At 42.9% G+C, this 25,723-nt stretch overlaps 1 protein-coding gene across 6 annotated transcripts in view; it reads left to right on the top strand.

Moving 5' to 3' along the window:
• pde10a (phosphodiesterase 10A) overlaps window positions 1-25,723 on the top strand; it is a 259,626-nt gene that overhangs the window by 72,776 nt on the left and 161,127 nt on the right. The window contains exon 1 of one of the 6 annotated variants that reach the window (XM_034184301.1): window positions 16,119-16,345. The exons of 4 other annotated variants lie outside the window; for them this stretch is intronic. In XM_034184301.1, the coding sequence (XP_034040192.1) occupies window positions 16,282-16,345 (64 nt within the window). In that variant the 5' untranslated portion in view covers window positions 16,119-16,281. Of the gene's footprint in view, window positions 1-16,118; window positions 16,346-25,723 lie in introns of those variants that run through there. One more of the 6 variants, XM_034184302.1, reaches the window with a different exon arrangement.

Below are 25,723 nucleotides of genomic sequence, written 5' to 3'. Positions count from 1 at the left end.
CGTGTCATTTGATATTTTATAAATTTATAAATAACAGAAATGGGACTTACATTTTGGTGTTTCACTGGTGCTTAACAGTCCAACACGAAGTTTCTCAGTTGTCCAGGTGGTTTCCATAGTAGAGAAGCTTGAATCTTCGACTGGACTGGGTTGCTTGACGCGACAAGCAACCCAGTCCAGTGGAAGATTCAAGCTTCTCTACTATAGTCCAACACGAACTTTAAATTGGTGTCCAAAATTGTGATGATGTAGTTCGTGATGTCGTCCACTGACTTTGTGTACTTCCAAAAAAAAAAAAAAAGACTTTGTGTGCTTCCTCAGTCCAGCAAAAAATCACATCAGAATTTTTTCCAGCTTTTCATCCTAACAGCTCTTCATGCCTCCAGATGTCTTACAACATAGTGGATTTGTTTTTTTGTATGTGTGTTAGAAGTATTAGCAGCATCAATTAGCTCCTTCAAATCATCGTCCGCCACCAAAACAAACTTCGCTATGTTTACCAAAATTGCACACTAAAAAAGCACTATTACATGGTCAATGAAACACAGTGGCAAGTGGTATGAATAATCCATGTCACGTGACATACAACCCACCAATCTAATGACAAGGAACCACTCAGCTGTTATATAATTTTGGATTACTCGCGCTTCGATTTTGTGGACCCCAACTTGTGCGAGTTGACAAGGTTCACCTGTATTTAAGATCACCGTCAACAACTTTTAACTCTCATCCTACAATGGCATTTTACACCTTAATCTTACTATGGGAGTTCCAATTTCACCGCTTTTTGATTTTTACTTAAAGCAATGGCCCTCAAGCAAAAAAACATTTTCATAAACTTCCTTTTAATTTCTTGTGTCTTTTTTAGGGCAGTGGGCTTGTACATACATGCCATACCAGATTCACCAAATGCTTGTAAGTCTAGAGAAATAGAGATGGAATTACATAAATTACGTGTGTAAACCTCTTGCATTCCACCTCTAGTGTAAATCAGTGCACGCTGACCAGAAGAATGAAACACCATAAATAAGACCCCACAAAAAATACCAAATAAGGCTACGCTCCCCACCTATACATGTGAGGTGTCCAATCAGGAAATTTATGTTCTGCTTCCACATCAACCCAGAAGAAAGTCTGTACTTAACAACATAAAAAGTGGACTTAAGGGACCTGCTAAAAGCCAGCTAGTGGGAAAAATCTAACAAATGCTTTGAATAACATTTCAAGCCCCGAGGGTCGGACTCCACTGAAATAATGAAATACCAGTTCAACATGTCAATAGAATTTAAAAATGTCTTGCCACATCAAGCTTTGCTGTCTGCCACAGGAGAAGGGCAAGGGTCAGTCTCCATCACAGATATGAACGTGATATTATGTGAAATAAATGGTTTGACATCGGGGGGCCAGACTGGGAGGGGAGCGGCTTGCATATTTCCCTCCCGTGGGAGTAATTTGACTTTATCACACTGTAAATTAAATATATCACTATGCTATAGCCATAATCTAAGAATTATACTACTTTTGAAACTGTAGAGTTAAACAGTGCAACATCAACAATATTATGGCATCTAATTCATGGAGTATTTCTGCACCGAAACTGCTTCAAAATAATGATATATTCAATAAATAACTGGAAGACAGCAGACAATTTTCATGACTCCTACAGGTCTGGACCACTCGAGGATTTTGTTCATATGAAGAAATTGGTGATTGTTCTTGGAAGTCATTTGTAGACAGCATTTATGAATGATTGTATTTGCACAAGTGGTTCTTGCATGGGACCTAATGTTTTAATATGACTAAGTTGTGAAAGAGTGACCCCTCATCCAAACTAGTGGGCTGTGATCAGACAAGCAGCATAGTTGAGACATAGGCACAGAATATAAATTTAAAAAGTAATAAATTTGTTTTGTTTTGTTTTTTTGTTTTTTTTATTTGGTTGCACAGTTTGGGCAGCCAAAATGTACACGGTGTCTCGCCTCAGCCGTTCCCATCAAAATCTGTCCCGATATTTGGTACTGCACATGCGCACCCAACTAAATCTCATGCATGTGCACAGAGAATCACCAGATCAGTCATTTTGATTCATTTGAGGATCTTTGATGAAGACACAACACTTAGAACACAGCACAGGAACCAGAGTTTACATTTAGATAGATAGATAAATTTATTGTCATTACAAGTGCAACAAAACGGCGACAGGATTTGTACCTGCCCATTATTGATTGCCAGTCCAAAACTTTACCAAGTGAGCTACCATCACTATCCTGTAAGTACTGCGGAAAACTGCCTGATATCAGGAAGGGCATTGACGTATTTTTCAAAAAAAAAATCATACACCATATAAAAACACTGCATTGTATTTAATCCTTCTTATCAAGTGGACAATACAAATATGATCCATCTGTTCCTCTGTAGATGACCCATGAACACAGACGTACAATCATGAAATGATATGAATGATGATACAGAGCTCACGTGGCTGACGTGACAGTCAGATCGCCCGCTGTGTGTTCTGATCTGACAGTCCATTTCAACCTGGCAGGCTGTCAATGTACACTTTGTGTGTGCAATCGCTCACTGCGGCTTGTTGCCATGGTGATATATGTTTTTCTTTATGTCCACGTACGTACAGCAAGCAGACACACACGCTTCACAGTGGACAGTTTGTTAGTCCATGTCTGTCCAAACACAGTAGGGGATGTCCAGATCCACAGCTCCCCACAGCTGCTTCTGTCAGAAGCCACACCTCCTGTTGCGCACACCAATGTGTCAGTGTGTGTGTTTGCAAAGCCACTCTTGGGGAACTTAGACAAATTTCACTGCCAGTACGACAGTGGTCATCTTCAGTCTTTTGTCATGCCAAGAGTGTGACTGGCCACACATTTTCTAAGTGCCAAATGAGTGGTGTTAGATGTTCGTGCATGTCGGTTGGAATTTGGCTGGCACCTGCCACAAGAGAGCTCAATGGGCTCGCACAGGGCACACTCTGTCTTTCAGCCGCTGATGTCCGCAAATAGTCGTTGCAACAGATGTATGAGGCGTTAGAGGCAGGGACAAAATTACATGGTTTGCATATGATTCCTGCTTTGTGCGCACTTAATGTGCAAGTCAACCAAATTCGCACTATGTGTGAAGGGGCCCTAAAAGTTAGCTTCATTAACTACTAATCCGTGAATTAAAATGAACTGTAATAACATTTAACCTCTAAAACGTTTAGCCAAAACTGCTAACCACTAACTTTTATGACATGAATTTAGCTTCCCCCAGTAAAACAAACCTAAAGAGCTGAAATTTGAATAAGTTGTAATGTAAACGTGATGGTTCCCAAAAAGGTTGAGCATGCCAAGATCACAATTAAATGAACAAATGAGCTTAAACAGGCATTTCCATCTCCTGGAGATGATGCTTATTGTTGCATTTGCGTGATGTACTATGTACTATTTTAGGGGTTTCTGACTGGTAACTTTTATTAAAGACAACAACAACAAAAAAATGTTAGCTAACTTAAAGTTAGCAAAACAACATTTAGCAGAAGTTTCCATCACCATAACTAAGTGTTGTACAGTGAATGCAAACACAACACACATCACCATAAACATTTCATAACTTTCAATCATTAAGTTTTCTTCTAAGTTATTTCTTTGTAAAGCTAATGTTTTCAATAATTCTGAATATTATTTTACTGATTTGAAATGTCCAAAGTAAGTAAGTCCCTTCAGCTGCTCCCTTGTTTGCACTTGGGGTCACCACAGCAAATCCAAGGTGGATCTGCATGTTGAATTGGCACAGGTTTTACGCCGGATGCCCTTCCTGACACAACTCCACATTACATGGAGAAATGTGGCAGGTGTGGGATTTGAACCCGGAGCCTTCTGAACTGAAACCAAGCGCATTAACCACTTGGCCACCACCCAAATGATGAAAAATTTAAAGTAGTTCAGATAATGATGATGTCAATGACTGGTGTTGCCACAGTTACTTTGAAAAGTTACTTTATTAGTTACTTTTTTAATTACTTTATACAGTTACTTTATTAGAAGCTGCCGACAACTTGTCAGCAGCTACTGAATGTAACTACTAAGGTAACTAGTAATCTAACTTGGTTACTCTTAAAGGAGACCTGCATTGAAAAAAATGCAGTCAGATTTTTTGAACAAAAAATGACTTACATTTACACATGAGATCCTTCTGAATGTAGTAAAGTAAATCTGCAAGCACAGATCTGTCATTCAACGGAGAAATCTTCATTTGAAAATAACAAATTTACAGCTAACATTTAGCCCTCCGCAAATTGTCCCTCTCATCATGGACGTTGCCGAGACGTCACGGACAAGACCCTCTCCCAGCATGCATTGCGCCAATTGTAATTTGTGGATTTACGTCAGTACCTGCACCTTTTTCTTGTCTTATACGGAAGGTGTTGTGAAAGTGTCGTGACACGGACCCACAACAGGGGGCGTTAATGAACGGACAATGGATAAGCCAAAAAGTAACAATTTAATGTTGTGAATCACACAACGATGTACAGACAATAACAATACAATGACTGTCAATCATACACCAGGTGACGTGTGGGCAGGCTCGACGATAGAAGACGCCTGGCGAGAGAAAAGCCGGATCAACACAGCTTCCACCGCCAACGGAGCTGAAGAACACCGGAGCCGCCAAGCCCTGCGCCCCAGGTGGCCGCTGTCTTCAGCAGTCAGACCCGGTACTGCTGGCAGAGAACAGAGACAGTCCAGATGAGTGTGAGGTTGCACACTCAGTAATCCCACAGTCTGTATTCAGTAAAGGAGGGAGAACCTCCACCTCCAATCACACACTCGTGCAGCTCCTGAGATAACCACTTATCTGGGTGGGGTGTGAGGCGAAGCCGTCGCAGTCCACACCAAACGCCAACTCCACAGACAGGGTATCCGTCCCAGGAAAACGGCTGCAAAAAGAGATCAGACTAATACTCGAATTTAAGTCAGCAGAGAAAATTACCTGATTGGTAGTTGATTTCTTGGTGAGGAGGTGGAGTTGCAGTCCGGCCTTTATGGTGATGGTGATGAGATGAATGAGTGACAGCTGGTGCTGAGGATGAGTGACAGCTGTCACTCCCAGTGGCTCCGGCGCCCTCTCGTGCTTGAAGCCCGCACTCCAAGCAGGGCGCCATCTGGTGGTGGTGGGCCAGCAGTACCTCCTCTTCAGCGGCCCACACAACAGGACCCCCCCCTCAACGGGCGCCTCCTGGCGCCCGACCAGGCTTGTCCGGGTGCCGGGCGTAGAAATCGGCCAGGAGGGCCGGGTCCAGGATGAAGCTCCTCTTCACCCAGGAGCGTTCTTCGGGTCCATATCCTTCCCAGTCCATCAAATACTGGAACCCCCGGCCCTTTCGACGAACGTCCAGGAGTCGGCGCACAGTCCAAGCCGGCTCCCCGTCGATGATCCGGGCAGGCGGCGGCGCCGGTCCGGGGGCACAGAGGGGAGAGGTGTGGCAGGGTTTGAGTCTGGAGACATGGAATACTGGATGTATCCGCAGTGAAGCTGGCAGCTTCAGCTTCACTGCAGCTGGACTGAGGACCTTCACGATGGTGAAGGGTCCTATAAATCTGTCCTTTAGTTTCTGGGATTCCGTGTGCAGAGGTATGTCCTTTGTGGATAACCAAACCGCCTGCCCGGGCTGGTATGCAGGGGCCGGGGAACGCCGGCGGTCTGCATGGGCCTTAGCCCTCGTCCGTGCTCTGAGCAGGGCAGAGCGGGCGGTACGCCACACCCGACGGCACTTCCTCAGATGGGCCTGGACCGAGGGCACCCCGACCTCTCCCTCCACCAGTGGAAACAATGGGGGCTGGTACCCCAAACACACCTCAAACGGGGAGAGGCCGGTGGCAGATGAGACTTGGCTATTATGAGCGTACTCGATCCAGGCCAGATGGTCACTCCAGGCCATCGGGTGTGTGGAGGTCACGCAGCGGAGGGCCTGCTCCAGTTCCTGGTTAGTCCGCTCTGCCTGCCCGTTCGTCTGGGGGTGGTACCCAGATGAGAGACTGACGGTGGCCCCCAGTTCCCTGCAGAAACTCCTCCAGACCTGGGAGGAGAACTGAGGACCACGATCCGAGACAATGTCTGATGGAATCCCATGCAGACGCACGACGTGGTGGACCAGGAGGTCTGCAGTCTCCTGGGCCGTCGGGAGCTTCGGGAGGGCCACGAAGTGGGCCGCCTTGGAGAACCGGTCCACTATCGTTAAGATGGTGGTGTTGCCCTGGGACGGCGGGAGGCCCATGACAAAGTCCAGGCCGATATGAGACCAGGGGCGATGAGGCACAGGCAGAGGCTGGAGGAGGCCTTGGGCCTTGTGATGGTCGGCTTTGCCCCTGGCACAGGTGGTGCAGGCCTGGACATACTCCCGGACGTCGGCTTCCATAGACGCCCACCAGAAGCGCTGCCGGACCACTGCCACGGTCCTTCGCACCCCTGGGTGACAGGAGAGCTTGGAACCGTGACAGAAGTCAAGGACCGCAGCCCTGGCCTCTGGTGTGACGTACAGTTTGTCCTTCGGACCTGTCCCCGGGTCCGGGCTCCGTGTCAGGGCCTCCCGGACGGTCTTCTCCACGTCCCAGGTAAGGGCGGCCACGACAGTGGACTCGGGGATGATGGTTTCAGGGGGGTCTGACAGCTCTGTCTTGACCTCCTCTTCGTGCACCCGGGACAGGGCGTCAGATCGTTGGTTCTTTGTCCCGGGGCGGTAGGTGATCCGGAAGTCAAAACGCCCGAAGAATAGCGACCAGCGGGCTTGCCTGGGGTTCAGACGCGTCGCAGTCCGGATGTACTCCAGGTTCCGATGGTCCGTGAAAACCGTAAATGGTACCGATGCTCCCTCCAACAGGTGTCTCCACTCCTCAAGAGCCTCCTTCACCGCAAGAAGTTCCCGATTGCCGACGTCATAGTTCCGTTCAGCTGGGGTCAACCTGCGGGAAAAGTAGGCACATGGATGGAGAACCTTGTCGGACTCCCCGCTCTGGGACAGTACGGCTCCTATCCCTGAGTTAGAGGCGTCCACTTCAACAACAAACTGGCGCTTGGGATCGGGCTGCACCAGAACCGGTGCAGTCGAGAACCGGCGTTTCAACTCCCTAAACGCGGCTTCGCACCGATCCGACCAGGTGAAGGGGACTTTTGTGGAGGTCAGGGCTGTCAGGGGGCTAACTACCTGACTGTAGTCCTTGATGAACCTCCGGTAGAAATTTGCAAAACCGAGGAACTGTTGTAGTTTCCTACGGTTCGTTGGTTGGGGCCAATCTCTCACTGCCGCAACCTTGGCCGGATCGGGGCGACGGAGTTGGAGGAGATGATGAACCCCAAGAAGGACAAAGAAGTGCGGTGGAACTCACACTTCTCGCTCTTCACAAACAGCCGGTTCTCCAACAACCGCTGTAGGACCTGACGTACATGCTTGACATGGGTCTCAGGTTCCGGAGAAAAGATGAGTATATCGTCTAGATATACGAAGACAAACCGATGCAGGAAGTCCCGCAAGACGTCATTAACCAATGCTTGGAACGTCGCGGGCGCATTGGTGAGGCCGAACGGCATGACCAGGTGCTCAAAGTGACCTAACGGGGTGTTAAATGCCGTCTTCCACTCATCTCCCTCCCGGATCCGAACCAGGTGATAAGCATTCCTAAGATCCAATTTCGTGAAAATTTGGGGTCCATGCAGGGGCGTGAACACTGAATCCAACAGAGGTAACGGGTATCGGTTGCGAACCGTGATTTCGTTCAGCCCTCTGTAATCAAAGCATGGACGGAGTCCGCCGTCCTTCTTGCCCACAAAAAAGAAACCAGCACCCATCGGGGAGGTGGAGTTCCGGATCAACCCGGCAGCTAACGAGTCCCGGATGTAGGGCTCCATTGATTCGCGTTCCGGACGTGAGAGGTTGTACAGCCTGCTGGACGGGTACTCAGCGCCCGGTATCAAATCAATGGCACAATCGTACGGACGGTGCGGGGGCAGCGTGAGTGCCAGATCCTTGCTGAAGACGTCAGCAAGGTCGTGGTACTCGGCCGGCACTGCCGTCAGATTGGGGGGACTAAAACCTCCTCCTTAGCAGTCACACCGGGTGGAACCGAGGATCCTAAACACTCCCGGTGGCAGGTTTCGCTCCACTGAACCACAACCCCAGACGGCCAATCAATCCGGGGATTGTGTTTTAACACCCATGGAAAACCCAAAATCACTCGGGAGGTAGAAGGTGTTACATAAAACACAATCTCCTCCCTGTGATTCCCAGACACCACCAATGTCACTGGCTGTGTCTGGTGTGTGATTAGTGGAAGAAGGGTGCCATCTAGCGCCCGCACTGACAATGGTGACGGTAAGGCCACTAGAGGGAGCCCAACCTCCTTTGCCCATCTGCTATCCAGCAGATTCCCCTCCGACCCCGTGTCCACCAGTGCTGGGGCGTGAAGGGTTAGATCCCCACTCAGGATCGTGACTGGGATTCGTGCAGATCGTCGGGGTTTCCCCACGTGGGTGTTGTGACTCACCCTTAGCCCAGTCTCTAAGGACGAGTGCTGTTGTTTTGACCGTTTGGGGCATTCTCTCTGTATGTGCTCGGTAGAGCTGCAGAGAAAACGCTCTCCACGGATCAGCCTCCTTTGTCTCTGATCTGATCGTTTTTTGGCCCTGCTCGTTTCCATAGCAACGTCAGCAGGGGGAGCTGTTGTCACGTGGAGAGCCCTGGCAGTGGAGCGTGGGGAAGTCGGCTTCCTTTCGGACCCAGGAGGAAGAGGGGCAGCTTGTGCCTGGCCACGCCCCTCGTCTCGTTCCCGTCGGTGTTCCATTAATCGGTTGTCTAACCGTATAACCAGGTCGATAAGCCCATCTAAATCCCGCGGCTCGTCCTTTGCCACCAGGTGCTCCTTAAGGACCAGAGACAGTCCGTTTACAAAGGCGGCGCGGAGCGCAACAGCATTCCAGCCGGCTCGCGCTGCCGCGATGCAGAAGTCAACTGCATACTTCGCTGCGCTCCGACGCCCCTGCCGTATCGACAGCAGCACACTTGAAGCGGTCTCGCCTCTATGAGGGTGGTCGAACACCTGTCGGAACTCCCTCACAAACTCAGTATAAACCGTTAGGAGCCGTAAATTCTGCTCCCAAAGCGCCGTAGCCCAGGCGCGTGCCTCTCCTCGAAGCAAATTGATCACATAAGCCACCCGGCTGGCCTCTGCTGCGTACATGACGGGACGCTGTGAAAAGACGAGCGAGCACTGCATCAAGAAGTCCGCGCACGTCTCCACACAGCCTCCGTATGGCTCCGGAGGACTTATGTATGCTTCAGGGGAAGGTGGGGGGGTTCGTTGAACGACCAGCGGAATGTCTGTTTCTGGTACACGGTCAGCAGGAGGAGGTGCTGCAGCAGCGCCCTGAGCACGCGCTTCCACCTGGGCGGTGAGAGCCTCCATCCTACAATTGAGAACACTGCTCTGCTCGGTAATTAAGTCCAACCGAGCGGTAAAGGTGGTTAAGATGTGCTGCAGCTCACCCAACACGCCTCCTGCTGGCGCCTGTGCACCTCGCTCTTCCATTGGCTGTTCAAGCGATGGTTGACGCCCCTCGGGATCCATGATGCTGGCCGAGAAATCCTGTTGTGAAAGTGTCGTGACACGGACCCATAACAGGGGGCGATAATGAACGGACAATGGATAAGCCAAAAAGTAACAATTTAATGTTGTGAATCACACAACGATGTACAGACAATAACAATACAGTGACTGTCAATCATACACCAGGTGACGTGTGGGCAGGCTCGACGATAGAAGACGCCTGGCGAGAGAAAAGCCGGATCCACACAGCTTCCACCGCCAACAGAGCTGAAGAACACCGGAGCCGCCAAGCCCTGCGCCCCAGGTGGCCGCTGTCTTCAGCAGTCAGACCCGGTACTGCTGGCAGAGAACAGAGACAGTCCAGATGAGTGTGAGGTTGCACACTCAGTAATCCCACAGTCTGTATTCAGTAAAGGAGGGAGAACCTCCACCTCCAATCACACACTCGTGCAGCTCCTGAGATAACCACTTATCTGGGTGGGGTGTGAGGCGAAGCCGTCGCAGTCCACACCAAACGCCAACTCCACAGACAGGGTATCCGTCCCAGGAAAACGGCTGCAAAAACAGATCAGACTAATACTTGAATTTAAGTCAGCAGAGAAAATTACCTGATTGGTAGTTGATTTCTTGGTGAGGAGGTGGAGTTGCAGTCCGGCCTTTATGGTGATGGTGATGAGATGAATGAGTGACAGCTGGTGCTGAGGATGAGTGACAGCTGTCACTCCCAGTGGCTCTGGTGCCCTCTCGTGCTTGAAGCCCGCACTCCAAGCAGGGCGCCATCTGGTGGTGGTGGGCCAGCAGTACCTCCTCTTCAGCGGCCCACACAACAGGAAGGATCTACTTTTTTTAAAACTTCATATTGTCTTGCGGCACGTTTGGTGAGTACACATTTCTTTTATTTGTGCTTGAAAATTATTTTGGGGGACTTTTTCATACGCCCGTTTGATTGAGTGGTGTCACAATGAAAATCTACTGTCTTTCGCCTCCGGTACCATCGCGGGATATGGAGGCGAGACCCGCAAAGAATCCCAGTCATTAAAAATATATAAACCTCTCTCAGCGTCCATGGAGCAAGAAGTCTGTCCTTGCAGCAACAGGTGTACCGGCCGCTTCGCATTAAAACAGCGAGCGTAATCTCAGGACTTGTGCCAAGTGTGCTGCAGCTCCATTCAGTAGACAGAGAGGTGATGCCGGTGTTATGCGCTGAATCTGGCACAACACCGGCTGCAAAGCAGACACGGGCGGTGTGAGTGGCCCGCGTCGGCGGGTAATGAGCTCGTTAACGAGCCCGCAGACTTAATAAGTGCAGCGGAGGCAGAGAGCGGGAGAGGAAGCATGGCGCCAGCTGTCTATGTCGTTGCTGATCTGAGCACACAGATCTGTATCTCACATTCATTGCAGCTTACTTTTGGATGTTGAAACCAGGACGTGTATAAGTAACATTACTAACAGATAAAATCAATTTCAATGCGGGATCGGACTGAAGGCGGGAGCGCGTCGTCTTGTCCCTGACGTCATGGAAATGATACGGCTGTACAAACTGTTTTCACAGAGGGCTAAATTTTAGCTGCAAATTTGTCATTTTTAAACAAAGATTTCTCCGCTGAATTACAAATTTGGGCTTACAGATTTACTTTACTGCATTCACAAGGGTCTTATAAATACATATCAGCTATTTCTTTCTGAAATCTGACCACATTTATTTCAATGCAGGTCTACTTTAAGACTGAGTAATCAGCAAAGCAACTAATCAGCAAAGTAAAGTACTCAATTTTAAAAATAACCAAGTTAGATTACTAGTTAATTTATTAGTTATATTCAGCAGCTGCTGACAAGCTGTCCGCAGCTGCTAATGAAGTAACTGTATAATGTAACTGTATAAAGCAGGGATTTTCAAAGTCTGGGAGACTAACCCCACCCCCAGAGAACAAATGAATAGCTGTGCTTCTCCAGCACATACGCACAATTTCAACATCGTGTGTTTCTTTTTATTCTTTTACACATTAAACACATTTTCAGTATATTTGTGTTTTTAAGAAACTGTTTATGCTTTTACACATTTTAAACATATTTTTAAAGAACTTTGTATTCTTTCACACATTTTATACCCTTTTCAAACATTTTAAATGTGTTTTTAAAAAACTTCCTATTCTTCTATTTTTACCTTTTGTCATATTTTAAACATCATTTTTTTGTTAACATTTAATCATCTCTGTGTGTTTTTAAACGTCTTTGACATAACTAACACATTTTAACATCAATAATATTAATTAAACTTTTATATATATATTTAGTCTCTCTATATCTAGTCTCACCTCTTGTTTAGTGTGAGCAATGAGTCTGGATCATTAACATGCACAGGCAGCTGATGCACTGTGGACAGGAGCAAACAAAGATCGTCCTCTACTTTCTTCTCACTGATAGATTTATGCACTAAAAATGTATCCTTTTTGCTCCTGGCATGTTAACTAAAAAAAATGTTTCTTTTTCCTTTTTTCCCCTTCTTCTTTTGTTGATTAACAGTGTTTGCAATTTTGGCTTGGAAAAATGAGCAAGTTCCCATTTAACTCTATGTTAAAATGTATAACTTTAGAGCGGAAACAAACATGTTTACAACCTGCTATAAAACAATAAAAAACTGTTTTGGTCTCTATAGATAGTTTCTCCCTCCACAACAATGGGGGTGATTTTTTTTTGTAACTTCTTAAGACATTTTAAGGCATAAAGTTATGTATAAATAGGAGGATGGTCGTTTTGAGTCTCCGCCTCTTGTAACATCGAGTAACATTGTCGACTCGATGCAGCTACTAGCTGTTGTAGACAGGTGTGTGTTGTTTGGAGTATTTTATTGCAAACACCTCGAATAATATAGCTTGTCAGTGATGCCGGTAAAGCGTTAACTTAGTAACATGTCACTCTAATCTTTTTTCAGTAACGAGTAATCTAACGCATTAACCTTTCAAAATCATTAATCAGATTAAAGTTACTTCTCCGAGTCACTGTGCGTTTCTATTATTTTTGTATTGTGGGTCGATCACAGCTTTAAAACAGGTGTCCCGATGAGATGCAGCGGAGGTCTGAACTGTCCACTTTCAGTGAGCTGTGAGCACAGAGCGGCATCCACTGTGCAGCTCAGCTCTGAGTTGAAGAACAGTTGTCTCTCAAAGCACGGTGACGCTCAGAGCTATGGTTTTACAAAGACATTTTTATGCTTTTTTTCTTTAAAACTCTGTGCCGCTCTTTGCGTGTCCTCATTAAAAATAGCTGATCCGCGATGAGCAAATACTAAGCCTTTTTTCCATCCAAATGCACCCAAGTCTCTTTCTAAAAACCGCGATAAAACCTTCTTACCTTTCAATCTGGTCATGTTTTCTGCATAAATAAATGTTATCCATTCTTCCTGCTCAAACAGCAAGCCAGGGGTGAATCCATGTGGGAAGGGAGCGTGGGCATTGGGGAGTGCGGCTCCCCACAACAGCCCTAGATTAAAGGTCCAACATTTAAAGAATTTAAATGTTAGAAAAATGTTAGAATGTAATAGTTACATTCATTAAAAAAATGTAGCTTGGAAACTAAGTTTTTCCGTGACAGTGCTGTCAACAGTTAAATATGAGGTCAAGAAATGAGTCTTTATTTAATTTTTTTATAAAACAAGTATGTTCATTGAAGTCAAGAAAGGGTGACTATAAAGTCACTATTGGCAAAACTGGTTATCACCTTCATGTTGAGGTGGCGGGGGGCGGGGTGTTGTCAGCAGCTGCTGAAAGTAACTAATAAAGTAACTGTAATCTAACTTAGTTACTTTTAAAACTGAGTAATCAGTGAAGTAACTAAGTTACTTTTTCAAGGAGTAATCAGTAATTGGATTACTTTTTCAAAGTAACTGTGGCAACACTGCTTGTTGTGTAGTGAAAGGCACAACGGAGGATGTACTTCCTCAGACAGCTTAGGAAGTTCAACCTGCCCCAGGACCTGCTTCACATCCATCATCCAGTCTGTCCTGTGCATCTCCATCTCTGTTTGGTTTTCCTCTGCCTCCAAACATGACAGGCACAGACTTCAACAAACTGTCAGGTCTGCAGAAAAAAAATCACTTGAGCCAGCCTGCTCTCCATCCAGGATGTACGGGTCCAGGACCAGGAAGCGAGCTGGTAACATCTCTGCAGACCCCTCACACCCTGGACACACACTGTTTAAACTCCTTCCCACTGGTCAACGTTACAGTGTTTTAAGTCACAATAACCAGACACAGGAACAGTTTCTTTCCACTAACTCACTAATTCATATACCTCATGTACAACCTCAATCTGTCTCTGTTTCTCCTTTGCACACATTTTTATTTACACATTTTTTCTTGTGAATATTTAGTGTTTGGTGTTTATTTTTATACATGCTTGTTGTACAGAGAGAGTGCAGCTCAAACCGGAGTCAAATTCCTTGTAATCTTTGAAGATACTTGGCGAATAAAAGCTATTCTGATTTTGATTCTGAAATGTCCTAATAGATCATCTAAGATGTCCTTGCTGCAATATATGTGCAGAGTGAAATTCTTGTTGTATTTAATGTTGTCATCATCGTGGCAATTCCTCGTGGCAAGGAAGATTGTCTCTTTCTTAATCCATTCCAGTAATATAATTGGGCAACGCAATATTAATATAAACAACGTTAATATAAATTAAATGGTAAAATGGTAAATGGACTGCATTTATATAGTGCTTTTCCATCTGCATCATACGCTCAAAGCGCTTTACAATTATGCCTCACATTCACCCCGATGTCAGGGTGCTGCCATACAAGGCGCTTACTACACACCGGGAGCAATAGGGGATTAAAGTAATTTAATTAAAGAGTAAATTAATTAAAAATATAAAAGCCAAGATGATGGGTTGCATAAGTAATCAGCCCCTTTGGTATAATACCTGTAAATAATCAGTTTTATTGCCAGTTTTCTTCAGACAAGTCAGGGGATGGATACAGGAACATTTTCAAGTCACTGAATATGTCTTGAACTTTATTTACATCACTTATGAAGAAATACAAACAGTATGGCACTCTATGGTAAATCTGTATGGAGTAGACAGTTCTCAAAAACTGAGTGATTGTGCAAGAAGAAGAGTGAGGAAAGCCACCAAGAGACCCAGACAACCCAGAAGAAGTTACAGGCTTCTCTGCCTGTGATTGGAGAAATTGTGCATAGTGCATGTTTTGCATTTTGTATCCCCAGTTATACAGCTTCATGATGAAGTGGTACAGAGGAGGGTTTTATTAAAAAGAAGACCTGAAACTTCAGCTACAATTTGCCAGAAGGTACATCTGATATGCAAGCCTAGATTTGATCAATCAATCAATCAAACTTTATTTGTATAGCCCTTTACAACAGTGACTACTGAACCAAAGTGCTTCACATCAATGCATAAAATCAACAACAAATGAACAACCACAATAAAACTATGTACTAAAAGCAACTCTGAACAAATAGGTTTTTAGTTTAGCTTTGAACAGAGTACTTATCGAGCACAACTCAATGGGCAATGAGTTCCAAAGTCTAGGCCCAGCCACCTCAAATGATCGGTCTCCCCACTGTTTGCTCTTGGTCCTGGGGACCTCCAGCTGGTGTTGACTGGAGGACCGCAAAGTTCTTGTTGGTGTGTGTGCAGCTAACAGCTCACACAGGTAAGAAGGTGCAAGTCCGTGTATAGCAGTAAAAACAAACATTAAAAGTTTAAAATCAATTCTGAAGCGGACTGGGAGCCAGTGAAGACCAAACAGCACAGGAGTAATGTGACTGTGTTTGCAAGTGTTTGTCAGAAGGCGGGCTGCAGCATTTTGAACCATCTGCAGACATTGGAGACAGCTCTGGATGACACCCACATACAGTGCATTACAATAATCTATCCTGGAGCTGATGAATGCATGAATAGCCTTTTCTAGGTCCGTCTGTGAAAGGAAAGGTTTGACTTTGGCCAGAAGACGAAGCTGAAAAAATGTTTTGATGAAAGAAACCCTCCTCCTGCAAGATTTTGCGAGATTTGAAACCTCAATAAGCGAATTAGACGGTTTTAAAGAGTAGCTGAAAAGCTAGTTAGTTAACTTTGCTAATTACCTAAACTGTGGTACTTGTACCACCATTTGCACGGTTTTGCCGCAACATTGCTATTACCTGCTCCACTAAAAGCAGTTCCTCACACTTTTTTTGTTTTTGTGTTTTGTTTTGTTTTTTTGCATGAGTCTCACTTTTACTTTGAAAATCACCCCGGAGGTGCACTGTGGTTGTCGTATCCGCCTTGACGCCGGAGCTCTTGCCCTCTCTCCGCGCGCGCTGCCTGCCTCCCTCTCCTGCGCTCGTGTTCCTCCTGAGTTGCTCAGTGTGCCGCACATCCACAGCGGAGCCGCCACGCGGAGGAGGCGGACCGACCCGTAGCGACACCTCGGCCCGCGGTGCTGCGTGCTGGGGGGGGTGGGAGGGGAGGGGAGCAGCGCCTCGTTTTATTCTCGCCGCGCACTGCGCCTGTCGCCGGCACGCGCTCCCTGGGAGAGTTTGGCTGTGCCAGACGCACCAAGTTGCAGCTGCAGAAGCGCACTTTTTTTTCCTTTTTTTTTTTTTTTTTTTTTTTTTGTTGTTTTGTTTTGTTTTTGTTTTTGTTTTCTCCGTGGCTCCTCTCTCCTCCTGCGCTCACAATCCGTCATGGAAGATGGTCCGTCTTCAACAAGCTGTTTCAGAAGGTTAACGGACTGTTTCCTAGGTGCAAGTAGGTATTTGTCACTTATGGAAAATTCAAATAATTAACAAAACAAACAGCTGTCATATTCATGAAATATGCGTACCATTATTATTATTATTATTATTATTTAAAAGTGGTCTGACTGAGTTTTTGCGCATAATAAATGTCTTATTTTGTGTAGTATTTTTGCGCGTGCTGCTGGTCCGTGTGTCCGCAGCATAACTTTATGAATAACAGCTGATGCGGAGGGAGGATCCCCGCGCGCGTCACTGCCGGTCCCAACGTGCACAATTTCACTTCATTTACAGGGTTTCGTGCAGATGTCATTCACGGCCCTGCTCAAATCTTACACATGCAGTTTAATGCTGAAACTAGATTAACAAAAACAAAAAACAGTCCTGTAATCAGTCATTAAATAGTTTCAGTACAAAGAAAAATGCTTCCATCAGTGCAGACGTGAGAAGTGGACATCCATCCATCCAGCAAATCAAAAGTTTTTTTTTTTTTTTTTTTTTTTTTTTGTAGACTGCTGGTTGGAATAATAAAAAAAAATCCCTAACTTTTTTATACCTACCATATATCTGAGGACCACAATGTAAATGCATCTTTTGATTTTCTTGTGTTATCCTCTGCATTTATCACATGTGATAACATTTTAGTGTTTTTTTTAAATAGATTGTACAGTTTTATGTTTTAAATGCTGAATTAATCAATTAAAAAAAATAAATAAAACTAAAATGATTAACATTTGAATTAATGAATTAATTATGAAGATCATCATCATTGAAGTCCCGTTTTCATATTAGCCATATATGTTCATGCATTAGACTATGCTCCATTGTGACTATTTAATAATATTTCCTGAAGTTATGCAATTGCACGTCAGAGAAAGTGTCTCATCGTATCTGTGCTGAATTTAGTGACCTTTTCTTGGTGTTTCAACTGCTTTTTTTCTCTCTTCACTTGCTGTGAGATGTTTTGCTGCATTATTTGACCTCTTGCCAGAATTGCTGTACGATATCCATTTGCCTATTCAGTGCCAAATGGATAATACTGTGTGTGAGGCCGGTCAGGCTGAGTGGCACCTTACGTGACCTTTAGAGGCGACCCGCACGGTGATGAGTTAACACATGTACACCAGTTTGTGCAGTCGGACCACGGTTCCACTTAGCAACAAAAGGAGCAACATTTATGATCCTGTAAAACTGCAATGTTTTTCGTTTTTTTTTTTTTTTTTATAATAATGGATGTGAGTATAGCTGCAGTGTTTCACTGCAGGATTTACTGCCGGATGAGCTGGAATACTTAGATGTTTATATTTAAAACCATTGGAAAAAGTTCACCAACTGTCTACTTCCACTGTTGAGGCTGGTTCCGGACTGACCCCCCCCCCCCCCCACCACCTTCCCCAGTGTTGTACAGTTGTCAATAAATCTGGGCTAAATGTGGGATTAATTTGATACACCGTTTGCTGACTTGCTGCTTGTTTTGTTGAGATTATATCAGATCAGGGAATATTTCGCTGTATGACATGAAGTCATGCAGCAATTAAAAAATAATATGCTTATGGTTCCTTGCCATGTGATAAATTAATCAGCCGTGGAAAATTCTACACAGCAGATACATTTTTGATTAGCTGATGTCTTAAATAAGTGGTCAAGTTTAAATGTTAAATTTGTTCTCACCTTTTCACATGTAATGCTTTTTTTAACCAATGTGTTAAATTATTACCTCCATCAAAGAGGGAATGTCTTCAGTACTGTTTGACTGTTAAGGGAATTACACAAAAATGGCAAAACCAATTTTCTTGAAATTTGGTGGAAGGGTGTGGTATGGGCCAAGGAGGAAACCATTAACCTTTGGATTGGATCTGATTAAGAGGGCAGAACCAGGCTTCTTTTTAATCTTCCTTTAACATGGCAAGACAGGATGATTTACCAGATTTCTGTCAATTTATTGGAAATTACCACATGAAGAAAAAAAATCAGGTGTGAGACATTTTAGCAATATATTTAATTTGGTGCAGATCCCTATAAAGATCCAGATATGATGGATTAAAATATAAACTTTAAGGGGGTGCATTTAAATTGGGTGAGTGTAAAGGTACCTTGACACTTGCACAAATTTGATCCCAGCACTGGCAGAGAGTAAACTCGTAAACTGTGTGCAACGAAAATTTTGAAATGTTCAAAATCTCTGACACGCATTAATTTTGTGAACTACATGCGAACATTGCACAACCTATTTGAAAACACTGTGTGTCACTGCGAGTCAATGCGTCTCACTGCTGCAGCACATCTGAACGATTATGACGAGATGTTACATCCACAATAAACAATAATTTTGCAGATACATTATCAAACCCATAAGAAGGAATTACAATGCAACTGTTTTACCAAGCCATTACAATATTATAAATAATTACCTTTCAGATGATTCTAAATGTGTTCTCCACCTCAGGAACGCATGAGAAAAACTGCAGCTGTAGATAATTTCTCTGTGATTCCGGGAGCGATGAGAGATGGCTTCATCAGCCAAGTCCCAAGAGCAAATGCATCATCCAATACAAAATAATTATTTTATATAACGCCGCATCCAATGCGGGTTGCATTGGCATGATGAATTGCACAGCAGTGCAGGGGTTAAATTTGTGTAAGTGCTTGTGTCAGGCTTAAGACAGTAATTTGGGCTGTAAACTTGAATCTCAAATCACACCATTTCATGATGACATCACAGAAAGTAAGTTAATCTTCTTAGTTCATGATACTGTCACAATTCATTTTGTGATGGTATCACGAAATGTGGGGTGACACGGGGGGCGTTTGTGGGGTTTATGGTTATGATTAGGAGAAGGGAAAGGGTGAAAAAAGTGTGACTGGGCTGGTCAACATACAAACATAATATTTTTTTCCTCACAACAAAATGAGTAAACTTTTAAGGTACCTCCTGCCATAAACATTTGTAGTTTTTTTGTTTTGTTTTTTGTTTTGTTTTGTTTTTGTTGCACAATTTATCTTACACTCACCCAGTGTAAGTTAGGAAGCCAGCTTTCAGATTAGTGTTCTTATTATGCTAAAGGAAGTGAAGCATGAGGAGATTTCTTTATTTTTCGTCTCCTTCAGATTTCTCTTTCTGGAAACTTTGGTTAAAATATGTATTTAAGTGATGGTGGGGGCATGCGCTCTCAGACCGCTGCTTGTTGTAAATGGAGTACTTATGATTTCAGTCCATTGATCGAATTTTGGCCACAGTGTTGAAAGCAATGCCCATTTGTCACTATTTTATGACATTTCACAGTTTAAGAAAAATTCTAATAGTCAACAGATTGATGATTACAAGCAATTTCTCCTTGTGGGTTTAATGTTTGATGACAGTCAATATGGGTTCAGAGCGAAAAGGTCCACTGCTTTGGCTTTGTGCAGTGCAATCGAAGAGATTAATAAACATGTGGACCAAAGGGAATTAGTAATAGGTCTATTTGTTGACTTAAAAAAGGCTTTTGATACAATCAATCATAACATATTATTTAAAAAGTTGGAACTTTATGGGATTAGAGGAGTGGCTCTGAACTGGATTAAAAGTTATTTGCAAAACCGGAAGCAGTTTGTTAAAATCGGGGACTGCAGTTCTACATATCTGGACATTGTTTGTGGGGTTCCCCAGGGCTCTGTGCTAGGACCTAAATTATTTATTTTATATATTAATGATTTATGTAAAGTTTCCAATGGGTTTAAAGCAGTTCTCTTTGCTGATGACACAAACCTGTTTTGTTCTGGAGAGAACTTGCAGCGATTATTGTTTGATTTGAGAGTCGAAATGATAAAGCTGACGAGTTGGTTTGACATGAACAAATTATCATTAAATTGGTTAAAATCCAAAATGATGTTATTTGGAAATTATAAATTGGATGTACAAATACAGTTAAATATACTTGGGGTAAATCTAGATTGTGTCAAGGAAAATAAGTTTTTAGGTGTGATTATTGATCATAAAATTAACTGGAAAGCTCATATTCATTATATTCAAAAGAACGTTTCTAAAAGTATTGCAATATTGAATAAGGCAAAGTACATTTTAGATGGTAGATCACTACATACTTTGTATTGTACATTGATTGCACCTTATTTGACATACTGTGTGGAAGTTTGGGGTAATAACTATAAAACTACTCTACAATCATTATTCATCCTTCAAAAAAGAGCATTAAGAATAATTCATAATTCAGGGTTTCAGGATCATACCAATCCTTTATTTATTAAATCAAAGATATTAAAACTTTATGATATGATTACATTTAAGACTGTTCAGCTGATGCATAAAGCAAGAAATAAACAATTACCTCTCACAATTCAAGAATATTTTACGCTGAGAGAAGGAATGTATAATTTAAGGGGTACGTTTTATTTTAAAAATGCGGACACTAGGACGACTAGGAGGTGCTTTTGTGTTTCCATTTGTGGCCCAAAAAAATGGAATAATTTACCAGAGAAACTTAAGCAATGTCCAGATATTAACCGGTTCAAACATTTATACAAACAAATAGAATTTGGTAGATATGTATTACATTAATAGGGTTGAATTGTGTTATATGTAGAGGCTGTTGTACTGGAACCTTCGTTTTTTTTTTTCTTTCTTTTTCTTTTTTTTTTGTGAGTTGTCTGGGTAAATATTTGACTTCTTTTATCTGTAACTACGTGCTGCTGTGTTCAGATTGTGTTGGGTATAAATGTCTATGTACAGGCATATATGCCTGATGATTTTATACAGGAGGGTAGGCGTGGATAAGCGTTGCTTCTGCCTACACCTTTAGGCACCATGTATTTGATTTATTTTCTTATATCTCTTTTTGTTTTGACTTTTCTGTTATGAGTTTGGTCATATGAGTGAATTTCTGTTATGCTTGGGTGTCTGATAAATTATTAAATTATTAATTATTATTATTAAATGTTTGTTTGTTTTTTTAATGCTTTACTGTTTTAAGCTCTTTGGGGCCACTTTGTTGTGATTTGGTGCTATATAAATAAATTGAATTGAATTGCCGTATAGCACTTTATTTTTTATTTTTAATAAAAGTTACATTTATAATTTTTAGTAAAGTCCCCCCCCCCCCAAAAAAAAAACCCCAGTAGTAATAATAATAATAATCACAATAATAGTGATGATAAAATAAATAAACAAAAATCATAACAAAACAAAAAAACTATGTGTACCAAGGGCAGCAATGTATACTGTTGCATCACCAGAGCATCAAAGTCCAGTTAATTTTCAGAGTTTAGGCGGATGGTCTAATCTGGGCATGTCAGCATGATCACCAGGCTGGGCAAGACAATCTAAGAATGGTTGCCATATAATATGAAATTTCTTAAGCTTGTCCATCACTTCATATCGGGTTTTCTACATATGCAATAAACTACTCAGTTCCAGCCACGCTTTGAAATGGGGGACAGTGTACGATTTCCAGCGACTTAAAATCAGTCTCTTAGCAATGACCACTCCATACATAATAGTCTTCTATACCGAGAAGCTGTGATTTTTGTGAGGACAAAGAGTATCTGAACAGCGGTATCTCTGGATCAGGACTAAACACACAATGACACATTTCAGAAAACCACTTAAAAATTTCACTCCAAAATCTATGCAATTTCAGACACGTCCAAAAAAAAGATGAGCTACAGAGCCCTCAGCAGATCCACACTGGTCACACAAGAAAGAAATAGAAGGAAAAATTCTATTTAATTTAACTTTAGAGTAATGTAACCTGTGCATCACCTTAAATTGAATTAACTGATGTCTAGCATTAATGGAACAGGAGCGAATTCTGCTGAGGCTCTCCTTCCAAACATACTCATCAGTTTGCAACCCCAGCTCTTTCTCCCAGGCTGCTCTCAAAGATTGCGTACTAAAGTTAATGTGTTCATAAAATATTTTGACAAAGCTTGAAATCAAACCTTAGAGTCAGGCAATCCCAATAAGAGTGAGTAAATCCTTTTCCCCTCTGGAAGATTTTCACAATTTGAGAAACATTGACAAATGTAATTACTGATTTGTAAATATATAAAAAGTATGTTGATGGGAGAGAAAACTTGTCCTTTAACTCAGCAAAAGGGGCAAATTTTTGGTTAATAAATAGCTTTTTTAAAATAACAATAACTTTTAATCTCCTGCTGTTGAAAGCTGCATCTGAAATTGATGGAGAAAATGCATGGTTACGGTGAAATGGAGCATGAATCAAAGTACCTGACAACTTACAGTACTTATTAATTTATAACAAGATTTTGAAACAGTTTAAAATGATTCAATTGTTCACCTTTGTACCTGCAGGCAGACTGGATGTTGAAAAAAGGAGTGCTGGCAGTGAACTATTTGATACCTTTCTTTTCGATTGCAACCCAAGCGGGAGTATCTGCTGTGATTTCCAAATTATAAGCTTCCTGCCTGTAAACAAGAGCCCTTAAGTGTGCAGCCCAGTAATAATGCTGAAAACAAGATAATTTTTAATAAAAGTTAAATGTGACAGATCTGTTTAAATGTCTTAAAGTGCTGTCGTGTATCGTAGCACTTGGTGCCGAGTTTGTTGTGATCCGGTACAGGTTTTTGCCCTGAGGACAAATCCAGATGTCTGTGCAGAAACAGACCCGAAAGTGTTGTCGGCTCATTCACTTCTTACAAGCATTGTGGGAATTTATGGGTGCTGTGCTCTCACATGCGCACATGTATGAATATATGCGTCACTTGATGGGCATTGTGGTTTGTTTTGGAGGTCATGCTGAGTTAGCTCTCATGTGATCTCACAGCCATTTTCAAACCTAGCTGTAGGTGGACGCATTGTGAAGAAGGCTGCATTATCACACAGGATTCTCTGTCACAGTTTGCATTTCTCCTGAACACATAAGCACATATGGACGTTTTCACAACCTTTGACATATTAATACACAGGTAGCAGTCAAGCTTCTGAGCTACTCAGATTAGACAAATGCATCATATGACAGAAATCTGTTTTAACTAAAAGTGCAGAAAAGCAAATGCATACAAGTATCAATGGTACACCTGGAGTTGAGTCCTAAATGCATTTGCACCCGGAAGTAGAATTATGTTCTTTTATTTAACCCCTTCAGCTCCCACCCTCAAACGAGACTACGGTACCAAAAATGTTTTGTTTAGGGATGTCCTGGTCTGATCACAGTGATCAGTATCAGGTCCAATGAAAACATTGTTTTGATCGATTGGTGTCAGATTTATTTTGCGCAAGTTGTCTCGCTTCTCTCCATAAGCTCTGTACTGACTGAGCTAAAGCTGTTGCTATATCAGTGCTTGCTGCTAGTATCCAGGCAGTGGTGTGAAAGACATTTTAAAATATTTTCATTACTTTCAATCTGTTTTATTCCAAATACCCACCAAGGGAGGTAAGGAGTCAGAAAACCAGCTTTTTGAGTAAAGGTTCACTTTTGAAGGTGCATTTTGAAGATAAGAGCAACAGTAATAATAATAAGTGGGTGAAGTGATGTTTAACAGTGACTATGTTTACATGCAGCCAATAACCCTTTCATAACCCTTTCATAACTGGAATTTTAGCAATAACCTGGTTGCGCACGGCCATGTAAACACCCGCAAAAACCAGAATATGCTCATATTCCAGTTTTAAAAACCCGAATATGACCCCTGGGTTACTCCTTTTCTAACACGAATATCAGGTCATATAAACGCGCATCGGAAAATCCCCATAGAAAGGAACATTATTTTGTGTTCTGCGCATGTCTTATCCGCAAGGAATCTTGGTCTTTTGAGTACGGCAACTACTTGTATGCGGTGAAGGCAACACACCGGACATCACAGAAGCAGAGGTAAACAAGCATGGGGAAATCCAGATGCGGCAGCACAGCACCACATTTTTGGACCGAGGAGGAAACCGAGTACTTCATTAGTATCGTGAAAGACATGAATATAATGTCTTTTATTCATGGTAGAAAGTACCGAGATAGCGACATTTACAAGAAGGTGGCCGAAAAGTTACGTGAAGCAGGATTTGCACGAACGCCAGACCAAATCAAGCACCGGTGGAAGACGTGCGTCGTTGTTTAGATGGGGATATTTCAGATGATACCATTGACCATGTATACAGGAGTAACTCTGCTTAAGCATATAAACGCGTTATTCCTAATGATTCAGAAACCGGAATATTGACCTTACCCCGAATATTAACGGCATGTAAACGTAGCCATTGTTACCTTTTAGCAAGAAGGTCCTGGGATCACTTCCCACCTGGTCTTCTCTGTGTGGAGTTTGTATGTGTTCACATGGTTTTCTCCATATGATCCAGCTTCCTCCCACTTCCAGAGACATGCAGGTTAGGTGAAATGGGAACTCTAAAATAACTACGTGTAAATGAGTTTGTTTGTTTATATGTGGCCCTGCGATGAGTTGGTGTCTTGTCCAGGGTGTACCATGCCCCTGTTAGGATATGCTCCAGCTCCATGTGACCCTTGATTTGAGTAAACAGGTATAGAAAATGACTGAATGAATAATAATTTTATTCAGTTAGCATTAACCTGAGTGTTCTAATTTTACTACTACAATGCTGCACTGTGGAATTGATAAGAGCCATATTAAAAATCAGTTTGTTTCCTTTGTTATCTTGTAACTATACAGCAATAAATACATAAAACATTAAGGAGCAGCTTGGATAGAAGGCATTTTTTTTTTCTTAATGGATTCCAGAGCTGTTCAGTTGTCAAGCACATGCACTGGATTGTCTTTAATGTGCTTGTAGTGTACACTCCACAAGTGTAATATCTGGGAAATTCCACTGTAGGATCCTGATTGAGTATACTCAATGTTATATAACAAGTTATGATGATTGTAAAGTCGCTTATTAGTGTTATTTTGCCATTTTCAGCATTGGATTTTTACAGCTACAGTGACTGTTTCCCCATTCAGTCAGCAAATGAGTGAGTACAGAATACTCAGAGGCTTGACTGTGAGTGATTTTTTTTTTTTTTTTTTAATATGACTCTGGCTGTGAAAAAGTGAATTATCCATTAACATTGGAATATCAATGTGTGGATTGAATTGGAATAGTTGGGCAGCGTGGTGGCCAAGCAGTTGGTATGCTTGTTTCTAGAGCAGATGCTTCTTGGTTCAAGACCACCCCTGACCATTCTCCATGTAATCAGGACTTGCTTCAGTAGAGGCATCCGGTGCAAAACCTGTGCCAAATCAATCTGCATCTCCATGTTGGATCTGCTGTAGCGACCCCAAGTGAAAAAGGGAGAAGCTGAAGGGACTTACTTAGTGTACTGGAGTGGTTAAATACTTCCAGACTGTACATGATGACTATTACACATGCCAAGTAGTTATAGTGTTTCTTCCAGCGTTTCGGAAAAATGAAGAGAGTTTGAACCCTCGTTA

The sequence above is a fragment of the Thalassophryne amazonica genome, chromosome 13 (assembly GCF_902500255.1).
Source record: "Thalassophryne amazonica chromosome 13, fThaAma1.1, whole genome shotgun sequence".
NCBI classification, from domain to species: Eukaryota; Metazoa; Chordata; class Actinopteri; order Batrachoidiformes; family Batrachoididae; genus Thalassophryne; species Thalassophryne amazonica.
Note: the sequence above shows the minus strand (reverse complement) of the source record. Positions and strands in the feature narration are given on the sequence as shown.